The sequence below is a fragment of the Anolis carolinensis genome, chromosome 4 (genome assembly GCF_035594765.1).
Source record: "Anolis carolinensis isolate JA03-04 chromosome 4, rAnoCar3.1.pri, whole genome shotgun sequence".
Taxonomy (NCBI): Eukaryota; Metazoa; Chordata; class Lepidosauria; order Squamata; family Dactyloidae; genus Anolis; species Anolis carolinensis.
Genome location: NC_085844.1, coordinates 3,714,594 through 3,732,030, shown reverse-complemented (window position 1 = coordinate 3,732,030; position 17,437 = coordinate 3,714,594). Strand labels below are relative to the sequence as shown.

Below are 17,437 nucleotides of genomic sequence, written 5' to 3'. Positions count from 1 at the left end.
TAGCCGCCCCGAGTCCCCGTTGGGGAGATGGTGGCGGGGTATAAATAAAGTTTTATTATTATTATTATTATTATTATTCCAATGAATCATTTGGGCCACATGGTTGTGCCTCTGTTTGTAGTCTGTCTGTGCAATTTTCTTACAGCAGCTGAGGATATGATCAATGGTTTCATCGGTATTATTATTATTATTATTATTACTGTTTTCTCCTGTGAGCATGGAGAGGGACACGATGTCTGCTGCGAGTCAGTTCCCTAGTTAGGCCTTGTTAACCTTCTTATCTAGTTATGTAATTCTTTGTCGAATAAAGTACGCTTATAATCGTTAATGGCTGGAGCTGAATGCTTGAAAGTAGAACCTTCTGACCTTCTCATCTGCAACATCTGCCTTGAAATGAGAATTCTTCCTCTCTGAAACACACAGAGCGTCACTTCCGGCCTCAACGGGGAGGCTTGGATTCGCCGCCGGAAGTGTAGGCCGGAGAGGACTTCCGGTTTCGGGCACTTCCGTTTCTTTTTCTCGGCTGCTGAGGACGAGCCGGAGAAGACGGGATGCCTGTCCGCCCTCTAGCGGTTGCGTAGCCGAAAGGCAAAGGCGTGAGTCCAGGCTGCCATGGCAACGGAGGGGAGGGGACTCCAACTCCCAGGATCCTTAGCGCGGAAGGACCCATACTAACCAAGTGGAGGGGCCGGTTAGGGGAATTCTGGGAAGTGTAGTTCCTTCGTAGTCTTGTTCTAAAGAAAGGCCTCATATGGAAATTCAGAAAGATTGTTGGCGCCTCGTCAGAGCTTTGAAGATCTTATTTAGAGGGGAAGAATAGCTCCCATCTCCTTCTCTCTCAACCAAAATGGGGAGTATGGGAGTTGTCGTTATGTATATATGTGTGTGAGTGTATTACACATATAGATACATTTACACATATATATGTGTGTGTGTATTTACTTACTTACACATATAGATATACAGTAGAGTCTCACCAATCCAAGCCTCTGGATAATCCAAGCCATTTTTGTAGTCAATGTTTTCAATATATTGTGATATTTTGGTGCTAAATTCGTAAATACAGTAATTACAACATAACATTACTGCGTATTGAACTACTTTTTCTGTCAAATTTGTTGTATTAACATGATGTTTTGGTGCTTAATTTGTAACATCATAACCTAATTTGATGTTTAATAGGCTTTTCCTTAATCCCTCCTTATTATCCAAGATATTCGCTTATCCAAGCTTCTGCCGGCCCGTTTAGCTTGGATAAGTGAGACTCTACTGTATATACACATGTAGATACATACATATGTGTTTGTATATGTATATTCTAGAGATATAGATAGATAGAATAGATATTGTGTATATATGTCCCTTTCATATGTATAAATATGTGTTTGTGTACATACACCATCCATATGTTTGTGTTTATGTACAGTATATATAACTATATTTGCGTGTATGTATATGTATGTATATGTTTGTGTTATATATATACTCTCCCCCTATATACAGTATATGTATACATATACACACACATGCATACACACATACACTATATATATCCATTTATATAGATAAATACGTGTTTGTGTACACACAATCCACATATAATTTACATCTCTATATATGTGTGTATATAAATATATATATATATATATATATATACAGTAGAGTCTCACTTATCCAACATAAACGGGCCGGCAGAAGCTTGGATAAGCGAATATCTTGGATTATAAGGACTGATCAAGGAAAAGCCTATTAAACATCAAATTAGGTTATGATTTTACAAATTAAGCACCAAAACTTCATGTTATACAACAAATTTGACAGAAAAAGTAGTTCAATAGGCAGTAAAGTTATGTTGTAATTACTGTATTTACGAATTTAGCACCAAAATATCACGATATATTGGAAACATTGACTACAAAAATGGCTTGGATTATCCAGAGGCTTGGATAAGCGAGGCTTGGATTAGTGAGACTCTACTGTATATTTGTGTGTATGTATATGTATGTATATGTTAGTGTTATATATATACTCTCCCTCTATATGTATACATATACACACACATGCATACACACATACACTATATATATCCATTTATATAGATAAATACGTGTTTGTGTACACACAATCCATATATAATTTACATCTCTATATATGTGTGTGTGTGTGTGTGTGTGTATATATATATATATATATATATACAGTAGAGTCTCACTTATCCAACGTAAACGGGCCGGCAGAATGTTGGATAAGTGAATATGTTGGATAATAAGGAGGCATTAAGGAAACGCCTATTAAACATCAAATTAGGTTATGATTTTACAAATTAAGCACCAAAACATCATGTTAGACAACAAATTTGACAGAAGAAGTAGTTCAATACGCAGTAATGCTATGTAGTAATTACTGTATTTACGAATTTAGCACCAAAATATGATATATTGAAAACATTGACTGCAAAAATGGCTTGGATAATCCAGAAACTTGGATAAGCGAGGCTTGGATAAGTGAGACACTACTGTATATATATATATATATATATATATCCCATTTATATGGATAAATATGTGTTTGTGTACACACACAATTCACATATAATTTACACACACATATAAATATACACATACAGTAGAGTCTCACTTATCCAACACTCGCTTATCCAACTTTCTGGATTATCCAACGCATTTTTGTAGTCAATGTTTTCAATAAATCGTGATATTTTGGTGCTAAATTTGTAAATACAGAAATTACTACATAGCATTATTTCGTATTGAACTACTTTTTCTGTCAAATTTATTGTATAACATGATGTTTTTGTGCTTAATTTGTAAAATCATAACCTAATTTGATGTTTAATAGGCATTTTCCTGATTATAAGAAAGATGCCCTGCGTTATCTGCCCAGAAAAAACACTTCAAATCATATCTGTAACTGGATTGATATGCAATGTACCTGTATGCTGGATACATGAAGTTTGTGAGTTAACCAACTATGTTACTTTTAAAGAAATCTACTTTATTTTTGTCTCTTGAGGGATGTTTTAAGGGAGAGTAGATGTTTTTTGGGCAACTGAAAGAACACTTCTGAAACTCTGTTATGTGTGTGTGTGTGTGTGTGTTTTGTGCATTGGCATATCTTTGTCCCTAACAGTTCAAAGAGATATCTAGGCATATCAGTCTAACAGCTGAGAAACCTAATTGCCTTAATAATAATATAATAATAATAATTTTATTTTTGTTCCCCGCCACCATCTCCCCAGAGGGACTCGGGGCGGCTTACAGATATAAAAACAACATACAATAATATCAAATACAAAAACACACAAATAAATTTAAAAGGCATTAAAAAAGCATAATCATTATAAAACACTTGAGAAACACAGCAATAAAAACACAAAATGAGCTGGGCAAAGTGCACTGAGTGGAACTTGTAAACAAGAAGGAAGTTAAGGTGCTACATAAATACTAGTGGATATTTACCAATAAGGAGAAGGTTGACTCAAGCAAGTTTTTAATTCTTCTCAAGGAGATTTCCATTTCCCAAAAGGTTATGAATGCCATTTTACAAAAGGTTATAATTTCTAACAAGGTCATGCCTTTCCAAAGATCACAGTTCTCCAAAAATTGTAATATTTGTTTTTGTCTGCCACTCGTATGAAATAAAACTAATTTTTTTAAAAAAAAAAAGAATAAGTAAACAAAAGCCTTCTCTCTTTTTCTTTTGTGTTCTTCTCAGGGTGCTGACCGGCAGCTGAAGCAGCATGAACATCAAATATGTGCTGCTGGGGATGCTGTACTTTGTCCAGGGGATCCCCTATGGCCTCCAGTCGGGGCTGCTGCCCATCTACTTCCGCTCGGTGGGCCTCTCCTTCACCCGGATCAGCCTGGCCAAGGTGCTCTACGCTCCTTGGATCCTCAAGGTGTTATGGGCCCCGCTGGTGGATCACTACCTGGCCAAGAAGACCTGGCTGCTGTTCACCATGTCTGGCCTGGTCCTGTCTTGCCTGGCCTGCTCCCTCTTGGAGCCCGACACCAACTTCCTCCCCGTGGCCCTGGTCTTCCTCTTCATGAACTTCTGCGCCTCCATCCAGGACATAGCGGTGGACGGGGTGGCCATCCAGTTACTGGGCTATGAAGAGATCGGCTACGGCAACACCGTCCAGGTGGTGGCCTACAAGATGGGCTCCGTGATGGCCGGCGGCGGCCTGGTGGCCTTCCTCTACCACCTGGGTTGGTCTGCCATCTTCCTCTACCTGGCGGTCATCTACACCTTGGCCATCCTGCTCACCTGGGTCTCTGACCTGCGGGTGAGGCGGTGGCGCCCCTCACAGGAGAGCCGCATCATGGTAGGCAATGTGAACCCCTGGAGCATCCTCAAGGAACTCTTCCATGTGCCCGGCACACACTGGACAGCGGGGTTCGTCTTCATCTACAAGCTGGGTGAGTTTATCCCAGGCGTGGGCAGACTTCGGCCCTCCCTCCAAGTGTTTTTGACTTCAACTCCATCTGTCAGGAGGGCTTTGCTTGTGCGTTCCTGCATGGCAGCGGGTTGGACTGGATGGTTTTTGTAGCCACTTCTAATTCTGTGATTCTAACTCCTTTTTCTGTCCATTTAATAATAATAATAATAATAAAACTTTATTTATACCCCGCCACCATCTCCCCGTGGGGACTCGGGGCGGCTCACAACGTTACAAAAGTAACAGCGCAAATACATTAAACAATATACACATTTTAAAACACAAGAAGATGATAAAACAGAAGTTAAAACAAAGGTTTATATAACAGTAATAATATCAAACAACCACCAATGTTGTAAAACATGATGTTTTGGTGCTCAATTTCTAAAATCATAATGTAATTTGATGTTTAATAGGCTTGTCCTTAATCCCTCCTTATTATCCAACGTTTTTGCTTATCTAACGTTCTGCCAGCACGTTTATGTTGGATAAGTGAGACTCTACTGTATAGTGAAATGACTAGGACTTCCATTGATAGACAATAGACTCCTACTGATGCAGCCTACAATTGCAGTGGCCTTTTTAGCTGCTTCGTCACACCCATGACTCATATTCAGATTGTGTTCTTCTAAAGCTCCGAGATCCCTTTCATACGTACTTTTGTTAAGCCAGGTTATATAAAACAACAAAATCCAACTTTACTTTTTTGATCATTTTTACTATTTTCAAATTGGGGATAATTTTTATCTGTGGGTGCAGAATCCATGGACACAGCAGGTCAATTGGACATAGTATTATTTGTGGTTCTAGACAGGATTCTCCTTGTCTAATTTAATCTTTATCCAACCTGGCAGAAGTTTCTGAGAGACGCGGCCATGCCTTTCAGTCGTGTACGATCCTGTACAGCAGGCAGAATTCAACTGGTGCAGCTTTGCCAAGCATTTTAAAATGCACCCCTCTGCATTAAAAGTGTTCCCACTGTTCTCTCCTGTGCTTTGGAAGGACTATTTTATTTTATTTTATTTTATATATTTATACCCCACCCTTCTCACCCCAAAGACTCAGAGCAGCTTACAAATTGGCAACAATTCAATGCCATATAAACAAACATGTAAAAACAATAAGCATTAAGCCATCAAAGTTAAGGAAAAAAATCTATTTGTTTAAAAACCAATTGTTAAAACCACACAAATGATCTTGCACAAGCAGATCATGAATCATTTGGAACAAAACCAACGTTTTTATATTTGATACCTAAACTAAGATCAGTTACAGGAAAAAAATAGGTTTGAATTTGTTTTCAATAATGAGCAATGAGAAAACTTTCAGATTCATTAATACAGCATTTAGATGGCTGTTTGAGTTTTGCAGTATGACTGGAGAGCAGGACTTGAATCCCAGGTCAGCCATGGAAGCCTACAGGGTGACCGTAGGCAAGTCACACTCTCTCAGCTCAAAGGAAGAATTAATCTTACCAAGAGAAAACCTTATGATGGGGCTGCGTTCAGGCAGCTGGACGTTAAGTATGACTTGTACTCAACAACAATAGGGTGTCAGTAGGTGGCACTGTCTACTGCATCATTTCACAAAGCAGAACTGGTCCCTGGAAAGTAAAGACATCCTGTATTTGAGGCTGGAAAGCCATTTCAATTATGAGGCTACCAAAGACATCCTAGATCCCATATTCATTTGAGACTGGGCACCAAATGTGATCCTGGAAGCTAAGCAGGGTCAGACCTGCTTAATACTTGGATTGGATGCAACCAACGGATACGGCTGCCATATATGATATTTCAAAGCCAAACTCCCGACCCACAGTGGTGGGTTAGAACTCTTGACAAAGGATGCCCCCAGGCAGGAAGAAGCCAGATGAAGCTATTCAATGCTAATTAAGGTGATTAACTACAACATTCACACTGGCCTCCAACTGACAAAGAGTTCTTCTCACCCTGGACTTTCCACAGATATATATAAACCTTCCTTGCTTAGTTTCTCCATACCTCACAACCTCTGAGGATGCCTGCCATAGATGTGGGCGAAACGTCAGGAGAGAATACTTCTGGAACATAGAATCATAGAATAGTAGAGTTGGAAGAGACCTCATGGGCCATCCAGTCCAACCCCCTGCTAAGAAGCAGGAAATCGCATTCAAAGCACCCCCGACAGATGGCCATCCAGCCTCTGCTTAAAAGTCTCCAAAGAAGGAGCCTCCACGGCCATACAGCCCGAAAAACATACAACAACCCTGTGATCCCGGCCATGAAAGCCTTCGACAACACATTGCAGGGGAAAAAGTTCCTCCTAAAAATGAGGAAGAACTTCCTGATGGCAATATGCTGCTTGGGAGTCTGGTGGAGCTTCTTGCTCTGGAGGTTTTTAGAGGCTGGATGGCTGTCTGTCAGAAGGGCTTTGATCATGTATGACTGCATTGAAGAATAGGGTTAGACTGGATAGTCTTTCCAACTCTAGTAGGATTCTATGATTCTAAGAAACAAGGCTGAATCTATGGCTGCTCTATATTCTCCAGTTCTTTTGTTTTGGCAAGGACTTTCCCAATTAATTACACTAGGTAACATGATTTTTGTTCCTGGGTTACCAATGCTATTTCCTAATTAGTTCTATCACAAAAACATGGAGAAAGGGGCTATTACACTGCAAAAATGTTGTTTCTATGAGAGGGACATCCTGTAGTAGCACATTTTGCTCTCGTTTTTCAATGGAATATCTCATCACGTCTCCATCAATTCAACCTAGTTTGTGGCAGCCACAAAAACAAAGTTTCTGGAGTAGAACAACTACTTTCCGAATAAGGACCACACAGTTAAACAGGAAATTACACTTTCAAACCAGGAACAGAATATTGTTCAAATTTTGTTACCTAATGTTATCTGTCTTCCCACTTTTCCAATTTCCCGATAAATCTCTTGCTTAATAACAACAACAACAACAACAACAACAACAAAACTTTATTTATATTCCACCCTTCTCCCCAAGGAGACTCAGAGGGGATCACAGTATACAAACAAACAGGCAAATATTCTGTGCCTTGTTACAATGAGACACACACACACACACACACACACACACACACACACACAGGCAAAGGCTTCTCCTTTCATTTCTGGCTCTGGAGGCAGTGCTCATCTCTGGCCTTAAGGGAGGTGCTTTTCTCCATTTCCAAGCCAAGGAGTCTGCGTTGTTGTCACCTCCTGGTTGTGTAGCCAGCATGATTGTTTGGAGCATTTTTTTTCCTTTTCCCACTGAAGCAGTACCTATTTATCTCCTCACATTTGCATGTTCTCGAACTGCTAGGTTAGTAGGAGCTAGGGCTGACAGCGGGAGTTCACCCCATCCTGCGGATTCAAATTGCCATCCTTCAGGTCAGCAGTTCAGCAGTGCAAGGGTTTAACCCACTGCACCACCACGGCCCCCATAACTCCTTTGTCTTACTTCAGTTGCTGCTATTTGAGTTCCAAATGCAAAAGTATTTTTCAGTGCCCTTCCACATAGCCATATAATCCAGAATATCAAGGCAAAAAAATCCACAATATCTGCTTTGAACCTGGTTATCTGAGTTATCTGGGTTATCTGAGTTCACACTGCCACATATCCCAGTTCAAAGCAGAAAATGTGGGATTTTATTCAGCTGTGTGGAGGGGTCCTCACTCATATAATTCAGTACCAGGGAGAGAAGAGGTGTCCTTCCCAATAAGTTCAGGTAACAGCATACTACTACAACCTCTCCTAGACTGTGTCTTTTCCCTCAGTAATTACTTTTGCCACCTGGGCCACAAATACCTCAGTGATACATTGGAGGGTATATCCTGACAGCCATTCCTGTCAGAGTAAATCGCAGCGTAGCAGCAGTTGTATGTTGTCAATGGAGCGCAGAACGAAGAGACGTCAGAGACGATGTAAAAAAGTATATACAAAGCTTTACTTTACAAGACAAACAGACGAACACAGACGAACACAGGCTTGGCTTTCACTCTAGGCAGACACAAACTAGAACAGAGCAAGATCTCAACTGAAGCAATCAGTAATGTACAAACATTGTGAGAAGGACTTTCCTATGCTTCATTTTGGGGTGCAGAACTGAGCTGGCTCTTATGTTTTTCCTTGCAGGTGAGCAAGGCTCCATGTCCATGTTCCCGCTCTTCCTCCTGGACCGGGACTTCTCTCCGCAGAAGCTTGGCTTCTGGAACGGGATCGTGGCCATGATTTTCTCCATTGCAGGCTCCTACTTGGGCGGCCACTTGATCTCCAGGCGGAGGTAAGCAGCCACTGAAAGCTCACCGTGTCCATGGCCACCTCCTAGGAAAGAGATGGGCAAAGTGTAGCTAGGGCCACTTGCCATGATCAAAATTTCCCCATTTCTTGGCCTCTCTTGGCCCTAAAGTGGCTGGAAAAGGCTATTTCCACCCCATTTTTATTCCCCTTGGGTCATTATAGGGCCAGGAGAAACCCAGGAAAACATTTCGTATTCCTCTTCTACAAAAGGAATAAAAAAGCCTGTGCACTGAAACTGTTAACATGCTGAATCCTATGTGCAAGAGTCTTTTAAACACATGGACTCACAGCTTCTTATCTTCTGACTTTCCTTCCTGCAGTCTGCTTTCAGTCTCAGCACTTCCTTTATCCTTCCCTCCTTTTTCCTGTTTCATATCTGTTATGACTGTGATCCCGTCTTTATCTTCTGTTTCTGTACAAAGACTAGAACATATTAGGGGCTTTATCAGCATGCCGTCATAATCATAACGGCCTTCGTTCTATTTGTAGCCCTTTTTTACTACACTCTAATGTGTTTTGAAACTATTTTTTAGTGTTTTACACACAATCGTCAATTTACTTTATAAAATATAAATTGAATATCAAAACAGCTTTATAATAATAATAATAATAATAATAATAATAATAATAATAATAATAATAATAACAACAACAACTTTATTTTTATACCCCGCCCCATCTCCCTGAAGGGACTCGGGGCGGCTTACATGGGGCCTGGCCCGATAAAACAATCAAATATCAATGATACAACAATAAAACAATTATACCAATAAAACATCAATTATCAATAAAACAATCGATAAAATCGACATAAAAACATACAATATTAAAACAGGAGACTAATTCATAAAACCCAGTACAGAATGTGCCGGAATGGGGAAAGTATTTCAAAATATTATCATTATTTTGTTTTAATGTAAAATAAGCTGCTTTGCATCCCGTCTTGAGAAAAAGATGGGAAATGAATAAATACTCCAAAATAGAGTGTACCCATAGATGTAGAGTCAAAACCTTTATAAATCCCATCGATATAATTAATTTATTCTAGATGAGATTATTAGTTAAGAATTTATAGATTTGTAGCTGCCGTATGAAGACAATGCCCTTCCAATCACAATGCTTCTGCTCCTTGAAATTGTTCTGCAGTCCCCAAATCTCTATCATTGCCGTAACCAAAAAGATCGAGAATTTATTAAAACAGCTAACCCTACACATTTGTGAGTTTAGTGTTTGCAAATGTAATTACAGTAGAGTCTTGCTTATCCAACATAAATGGGCCGGCAGAACATTGGATAAGCAAAAATATTGGATAATAAGGAGGGATTAAGGAAAAGCCTATTAAACGTCAAATAATGTTATGATTTTAGAAATTAAGCACCAGAACATCATGTTTTACAACAAGTAGACAGAAAAAGCAGTTCAATACACAGTAACATTATATAGTAATTACTGTATTTACGAATTTAGCACAAAAACATTGCAATGTATTGAAAACATTGACTACTAAAAAATTGACTACAAATAAAGATGGAATTGCATAAAATGAACTTACAGTAAGACCTTATTTCTTTTCATCGCCATACTTACACAGAAAAAAGGGCATGGATAGATTGGTGGCAGGAGGGGTCTGCCATTTGTTTGGGAACATGGCTGCACTTGTGTTGTTGGACGTTTTGCTGTTTTTCTAGGCAGCAATGCACTGTTTGTTTTTCTAGGCAGCAACACACAGCGGGCCTTTCCGCATGCCAGGTACATGCTGGAAGGGGCGAGACACAACCAGTGCAGGCTGGATGCTGTGCCCGACGGGAAAAGTCTGCACCGGCTGCGTCTCGCCCTTCCCAGCATGTGCCCAGGACACGGAAAGGCCCGCTACACGTTGCTGCCTAGAGAAACAGCGGTGGATCCGGGCAGGAGGCAGACTGCATCAGATAATACAGGTCAGATGAGAGAAGGTTGGATAAGCGAGACTCTACTGTATTTGATTAATAGAGGAACACCTGGGGACCTAGAGATTCCCAAAAAGAAAACTTCTTAGAGAGGAAATGTCAACTTGTAGGACACTATTATAGGGTTTTCTCCTATAGATTTCTTCAGGGGTAGTTTGCTGAAATAATATGATTTGCCTAAGGAATCCCAGTGTGGCTTCCATAAGATGAGAGGAACTTTCAGCTATGGTCCAATGCAGGGGTCCCCAAACTAAGGCCCGGGGACCACATGTGGCCCATTGAAGCAATTTATCTGGAAGGTGCGTGTGGCGCAAGGGAGGAGGGAAAGGTGCGCACCTTTCCCACCTCCTCCCTCGCCCGGGGTCTCTTCCAACTCTTTATTATTATTATTATTTTATTCTATGACACAGCAAACAAGATAGATATGCTGGATTTCGTATCACAAAATCACAAGTCGAACACTTCCCAAGTGTCTAGGACTGTGTGATGTATTTTCGGATGATGCGCGCAGATCCCAGTCGGGTGGCCTTTTGCAGTTGGCAGATCGTAATTTTGTCACTGTCTATTGTTTCCAAATGCCAGCTGAGATCTTTTGGCACGGCACCCAATGTGCCCATCACCACCGGGACCACCTGTACTGGTTTCTGCCAGAGTCTTTGAAGTTCAATCTTGAGGTCCTGATAGCGGCTGAGTTTTTCCTGTTGTTTTTCGTCAGTGCAACTGTCACCTGGGATGGCGACATCAATGATTCAAACCTTTTTCTTTTCCACAACTGTGATGTCTGGTGTGTTGTGTTCCAGAACTTTGTCAGTCTGGATTCGGAAGTCCCACAGTATCTTTGCGTGCTCATTTTCCAATACTTTTGCAGGTTTGTGATCCCACCAGTTCTTTGCTGCTGGGAGGTGGTACTTGAGGCATAAGTTCCAATGAATCATTTGGGCCACAGAGTTGTGCCTCTGTTTGTAGTCTGTCTGTGCAATTTTCTTCTTCTTCTTCTTCTTCTTCTTCTTCTTCTTCTTATTATTATTATTATTATTATTATTATTAATTCTCCCCAGGCGCCTCTTGCCTGCCCTGGAAAACCTCCTGATCGTCCGCTTCTGTGGCCTGACCCTCCAGATCCTCCTGATGGCCCTCTACCAAAACAAGGAGCCTTTCTTTGAAGGTGAGGCCCCGGGTCCAATTCCAGCCGTCCTTCCCACGCTGCTCCTTAGGTCTTGTCTTGCTTTGGATCAAGGTGAAATAGAATCTATGATTTTATGATTCTATATGCAGCAACCAACCTCCCCAGCCCAAGGCAGTTCCATAAAAGATTCAAATCAAAGTGTTTCTACAAAATACACATTAATCACACAGAACAGAGACCAGAACAAGGACATGAGTTTAAAATTCATGTGTTTGACATACGTAGAATAATAGAATCATAGAGTTGGAAGAGACCTTGTGGGCCATCCAGTCCAACCCCATTCTGCCAAGAAGCAGGAAATTGCATTCAGAGCACTCCCAACAGATGAACCTCCAGCCTCTGCTTAAAAGCCTCCAAAGAAGGAGCCTCCACCACACTCTGGAGCAGAGAGTTCCACTGCTGAACAGCTCTCTCACGCTATGAGGGAGTTGGACTAGTTGGTCCATGTGGTCTCTTCTAACTGTATTATTCTATGATTCTATAGGTAAAGATTTCCTCTGACGTTAAGTCCAGTCGTGTCCGACTCTGGGGGTTGGTGCTCATCTCCATTTCTAAGCCGAAGAGCCGGCGTTATCCATAGACACCTCCTAGGTCATGTGGCCGGCATGACTGCCTTCCCGCCGGAGCAGTACCTATTGATCTACTCACATTGGCATGTTTTCGAACTGCTAGGCCCAGATCTTTTGATCCAATTCATGATTTTAATATTATTCTGTGTATCGACTTTTTATGACTGTTTTTCTTATGCTGATGTTTTTATGGTTGCTGGTTTGTCTATTGTTTTTGTTTTTGTTTTGATTTTGTACTGTTGCGTTGGGCAAAGCCCCATGTAAGCCGCCCCGAGTCCCTTCCGGGAGATGGGGCGGGGTATAAGAATAAAGTTATTATTATTATTATTATTATTATTATTATTATTATTATTATTATTATTATTATTAGGTTGGCAGAAGCTGGAGCTAGCAGTGGGCACTCACTCCGCTCCCCAGATTTGAACCTGGGACCTTTCAGTCTGCAAGTTCAGCAGCTCAACGCTTTAACACACTGAGCCACCAGAGGCTGATTCTATGCCAGTATATAAATGATACGATAATATATCTGCCAAAGCAGAGCTTAAGGAAGCTTTTAACCTTTACAGTACTTCAGGGGAATAGACGTAACTACTGTGACACCATACTGCCTACTTAATATGCAATAGTATTCCTCAGTATTTCCACTGGAATATAGTAAACAAAGCCCAGGCATGCCTTTTACTAAGCAGTAGAAATCAGGGTCCCCAAGATCTTGTTACAGATGTTGCAGCTCCATTCAGCTGCTTGATCCCGGTCTTTCTCTGGCTCTGGGTCAAGCTCTCCTCATTCTTCCTCCCTCTTTCTTCCAGTTGCCGCTGTCATGAGCATCTGCACCCAGCACCTGATTGCAGGCCTGATCACCACCCTGACCTTCAGCCTGATGATGCACTGCTCCCAGAAGGCCAAGGAAAGCATCCAGGTACAGCTCAGGCCTTTGGATTTCTCACATACTCATCCCAAATAAATACACATTACTTTGTTCTGATCTTTCCCCTTAAAGCAGTGGGTAAAGTCACTGCCAAGATTATGGGCAGGTCTTTCTGGCTCTTTCTGCCTTACTTGCCCAAATAGCAAGTGCCATTTGCTGCTCTATGCCAGGTGACAAAACATTTTTGGAGGAAAGGAATGATGCTAATAGAGGACAATATGTATATGCATAGATAGATAGATAGATAGATAGATAGATAGATAGATAGATAGAGTAAAGTCTCACTTATCCAACATAAACGGGCCGGCAGAACATTGGATAAGTGAATATGTTGGATAATAAGGAGGCATTAAGAAAAAGCCAATTAAACATCAAATTAGGTTATGATTTTACAAATTCAGCACCAAAACATCATGTTATACAACACATTTGACAGAAAAAGTAGTTCAATACGCAGTAATGTTATGTAGTAATTACTGTATTTACAAATTTAGCACCAAAATATCACGATATATTGAAAACATTGACTACAAAAATGCATTGGATAATCCAGAACGTTGAATAAGCGAGTGTTGGATAAGTAAGACTCTACTGTAGATAGATAGACAGCATCATCCTTGTGATCCCTTAAGTTACAGGGAGAACCTTACATGCAATACACTTTGGGGTATTTTACTTACTATGGCCCAGGCAAACAACTCGTTTTGGAAAGTGTAAGAATTGTGATTTTTCTCCAGCCAGAGTCAGTGTGTTGATGGTGTATCTAGATCAGAGTGGACAATGTGTGCTGTTAGATATGATCCGTTGTTGTTGACAATTGCTGTCAATTGTCAACTATGGGGAACATTTTTGTCATGCTTTTGCCCCCTTCCTGAGCTCTTTATGGACCCAGAAAAAGTCATTCTTCATTATTTTTATTCACCTCATTGTTATCCCAATATAGGGACTAATGCAAAGGTTGACTGTGGTGTCGAAGGCTTTCATGGCCAGAGTCACTGGGTTGCTGTGAGTGTTTCGGGCTTTATGGCCATGCTCCCAGCAGCATTCTCTCTTTGTTTCACCTGCGTCTGTGGCTAATGGCATCTTCAAAGGTTTTAAAGTCAAAAGTTGACTTTCTAGTCACTTCCTATTGGAGGCAAAGGCATTCCCTAAAGCTGTAGGTGATTCAGGAGAGGGCCAAAAATGTGATGAAACTGTCCCTACAAATAAACTGCATAAATGTGTTGTTGAAGGCTTTCATAGCCGGGATCACAGGGTAGTTGTGTGTTTTCCAGACTGTCTGGCCATGTTCCAGAAGTATTCTCTCCTGATGTTTCACCCGCATCTGTGGCAGGCATCTATACCTCACAGCCTCTGAGGATGCCTGCCATAGATGTGGGCGAAACGTCAGGAGAGAATACTTCTGGAACATGGCCACACAGCCCGGAAAACATACAACTAAACTGCATAAATTATGTGTGTGTGGGCTGTTGGAACATGTGGCCTTTCAGGGTCCCCTGGGTGTCCAATGCAATTCTCAACAAAAGTTTGGAAATAGCTTTGGCTCCTACTTTGGGAGAAAGGTGGTACAGTAATAAATAATAATAATAATAATAAACTTTATTTATACCCCGCCACCATCTCCCCAACGGGGACTCGGGGCGGCTTACATGGGGCCATGCCCAGAACAATACAATATAACAAAATATAATAGAACAACAAATCATAGCACATTAAACAACACAATAAAAGAAAATATACACTACATTAAACAAGATCAAAAGAACAATACAGTAGAGTTTCGCTTATCCAACATAAACTGGCCGAGTGGCTGGCAGAACGTTGGATAAGCGAAAATGTTGGATAATAAGGAGGGATTAAGGAAGAGCCTGTTAAACATCAAATTATGTTATGATTTTACAAATTAAGCACTAAAACTTCATGTGTCTGACACTTGTTTGGGAGCGTGGCTGCACTTGTGTTGTTGTTGGGTGTGTTGGCCTGCTGTATGTTGCTGCCTAGAGAAACAGTTCTGGATCTGGGTGGGAGGCAGACTTTGTTGGATAATACGGAACGTTGGATGAGTGAAAGTTGGATAAGCAAGACTCTACTGTATATAAATTAAAATAATACATAGACATAAATGAATTGCCGATGCTGTCTTTGACAGTGAGTTTGACAATCTGCTCTTTGGATGGATGGTTGGAGCAATTCATAGAACTGAAATATTAAGAACATTATTGCAACCAGGAAAGGGGTAAATCCTACGTTGTAACAGCAGAAGTGGTGCAAAAATGGAAGAAGCAGCAGGCAGGTTAGAATCACGGAAGAGGGAATTGAAGTCCAAAAACACCTGGAATGAGAGCCAAAGTCTAGGAACTATCCTCATGATACAGCCTAGAATTGAGAAACACATCCGCAGCTGTCCTCCCTGGCTCCAGCCATGGCCTGGTCAGCCTGCTTCAGCCTTGGCCAGTCCTCTGTCCACTCACACTGTGTTAGGGATTCCTCTTCTTCAGAAGAGGAAGGGGAGTAGGAAAGTGTTCATGAATCTGAGGGTGAGTTGGAATCTGCGGAGGAGATTTTGCAAGTACCCTCATTTCAGGAGAAGCAAAAGGAAACAGAGCAGAGATGTTGTTCAGCTAAAAGAGCTGCCAGAAATGCAGCTGAGTAATTGGGAACTGCCCTGGCAGCTGTGAGGGGATTCAGGGCTATAAAGCAGAAGCAGGTGCAGCCAGCTCTTGCTGGTAACAAACTGACTAATGCCTACACTCCCCTTGTGCCTGCTTCGAGTCTGCATCTGGGAAACTGCTCCTAAGGATTTATTGCTGTTTCTTTGTCTGGAGTAAGACTGTTATTTGATTTGGGAATTTATCAGAGACTAAGAACTGTGCTTGCCTTAAGACTTCCTTGCTTCCTTTTGCATTATTCCACTGAGTATGCTGTTCTTTATGTTTTGCTGAAGTAAAACAGTTTTCATTTACTTACCACTGTGTTTTAAGGCTGTTCTTGAAAGACAAAACAGGACATGCTGCCCCTTCTGCTCCTTCTTCTCACAGGCCACTCACTACAGCTTCCTGGCCACCTTGGAAGTCCTGGGCAAAGTGATCTTTGGCGCTGTGACAGGGACCCTGGTTGACAGGCTGGGCTTCTTGAAGGCCTTTGTCGTTTTTCTGGCCCTCTCCTTCACCTCCATCCTGTACACTCTGCCCTTCCGAAGATGACCGCCAGCCTCCGGAGAACCATCCTGGGGGGCAAAGGATGGGGTAGGGCAGCCTTCTTAGGGCCTGGAGGAGAGGTAAGGGTGATCCGGAAGCCTTTTCAGGTGTTGCTTCTCTGTGTCACATTCACTTCATCACAGACCTTCCTCTGCAAGAATTCTGGGGTGCAGTGGGGGGGGGGGGTCTATTTATTTCTTAGAGAAGGAAGGAAGGAACCTCGGAAGGGACTGGAAAACCTCTCAGACTCTTGGGGTGCTTGTTAAACTCCTCCACCAGCCCCACCGTTGACAAACAAAAGAGGCACTTTGTAAGCTGCCCCTGGGACCTATCAGGGTGTCAATGCAATAAATAATACTTTAAATGAACAAGCATCCTGAGGATTCATTCTGTTGAGAGATGGATTATATTTTGTTTACCTGTTTATCCTGATGTGGAATGTTTCATCTATATAGGCAGTCCCAACCTTACGAACAAGATAGGTTCTGTCAGTCTGTTCTTAAACTGAATTTGTAAGTCCGAACAGGTACATTTTTCAAGTGCAAGTCCAGCCCCTCTGCTCTGGTCCTGAAAGGGGCAAGGTTTATTTATCTGAAACCTCGCAATTATTATTTTAAGTTGGGCCATGAAGGGTCTGTGTGCCAAGGTTGGTCCAGATCCATCCAGTCACAGAGGAGCAAGCAACCAACATACAGTTTTGACACACACACACATATATATACACACATACATACATAGTTTTAATGCAGGGATCTTTGAAAATCTTCTGTAGTCTATATCGATTAATCAGTCGATTGATAGACCATAAAAGATTTTCAGGATATCCCTTCATTAAATCTCCCCCTATATATATACAGTAGAGTTT

The 17,437-nt window shown here is 41.4% G+C and overlaps 1 protein-coding gene across 3 annotated transcripts; it reads left to right on the top strand.

Annotated features, from left to right (window-relative positions):
- Positions 1-461: 461 nt before the first annotated feature.
- mfsd3 (major facilitator superfamily domain containing 3) lies at positions 462-16,943 on the top strand. Of its 3 annotated transcripts, none has more exons than XM_003228383.4 (6): positions 462-596; positions 3,733-4,436; positions 8,582-8,729; positions 11,751-11,857; positions 13,257-13,366; positions 16,414-16,943. In XM_003228383.4, exons 2-6 carry the CDS (start codon positions 3,758-3,760, stop codon positions 16,576-16,578), a joined length of 1,209 nt encoding a protein of 402 aa, XP_003228431.3. In that variant the 5' UTR covers positions 462-596; positions 3,733-3,757; the 3' UTR covers positions 16,579-16,943. The 3 variants fall into 3 exon arrangements, with proteins under 3 accessions (XP_003228431.3, XP_062835972.1, XP_062835971.1); XM_062979902.1 differs by lacking the exon at positions 462-596 and adding an exon at positions 697-885; XM_062979901.1 differs by lacking the exon at positions 462-596 and adding an exon at positions 2,797-2,973.
- The last annotated feature ends 494 nt before the right edge of the window (positions 16,944-17,437 follow it).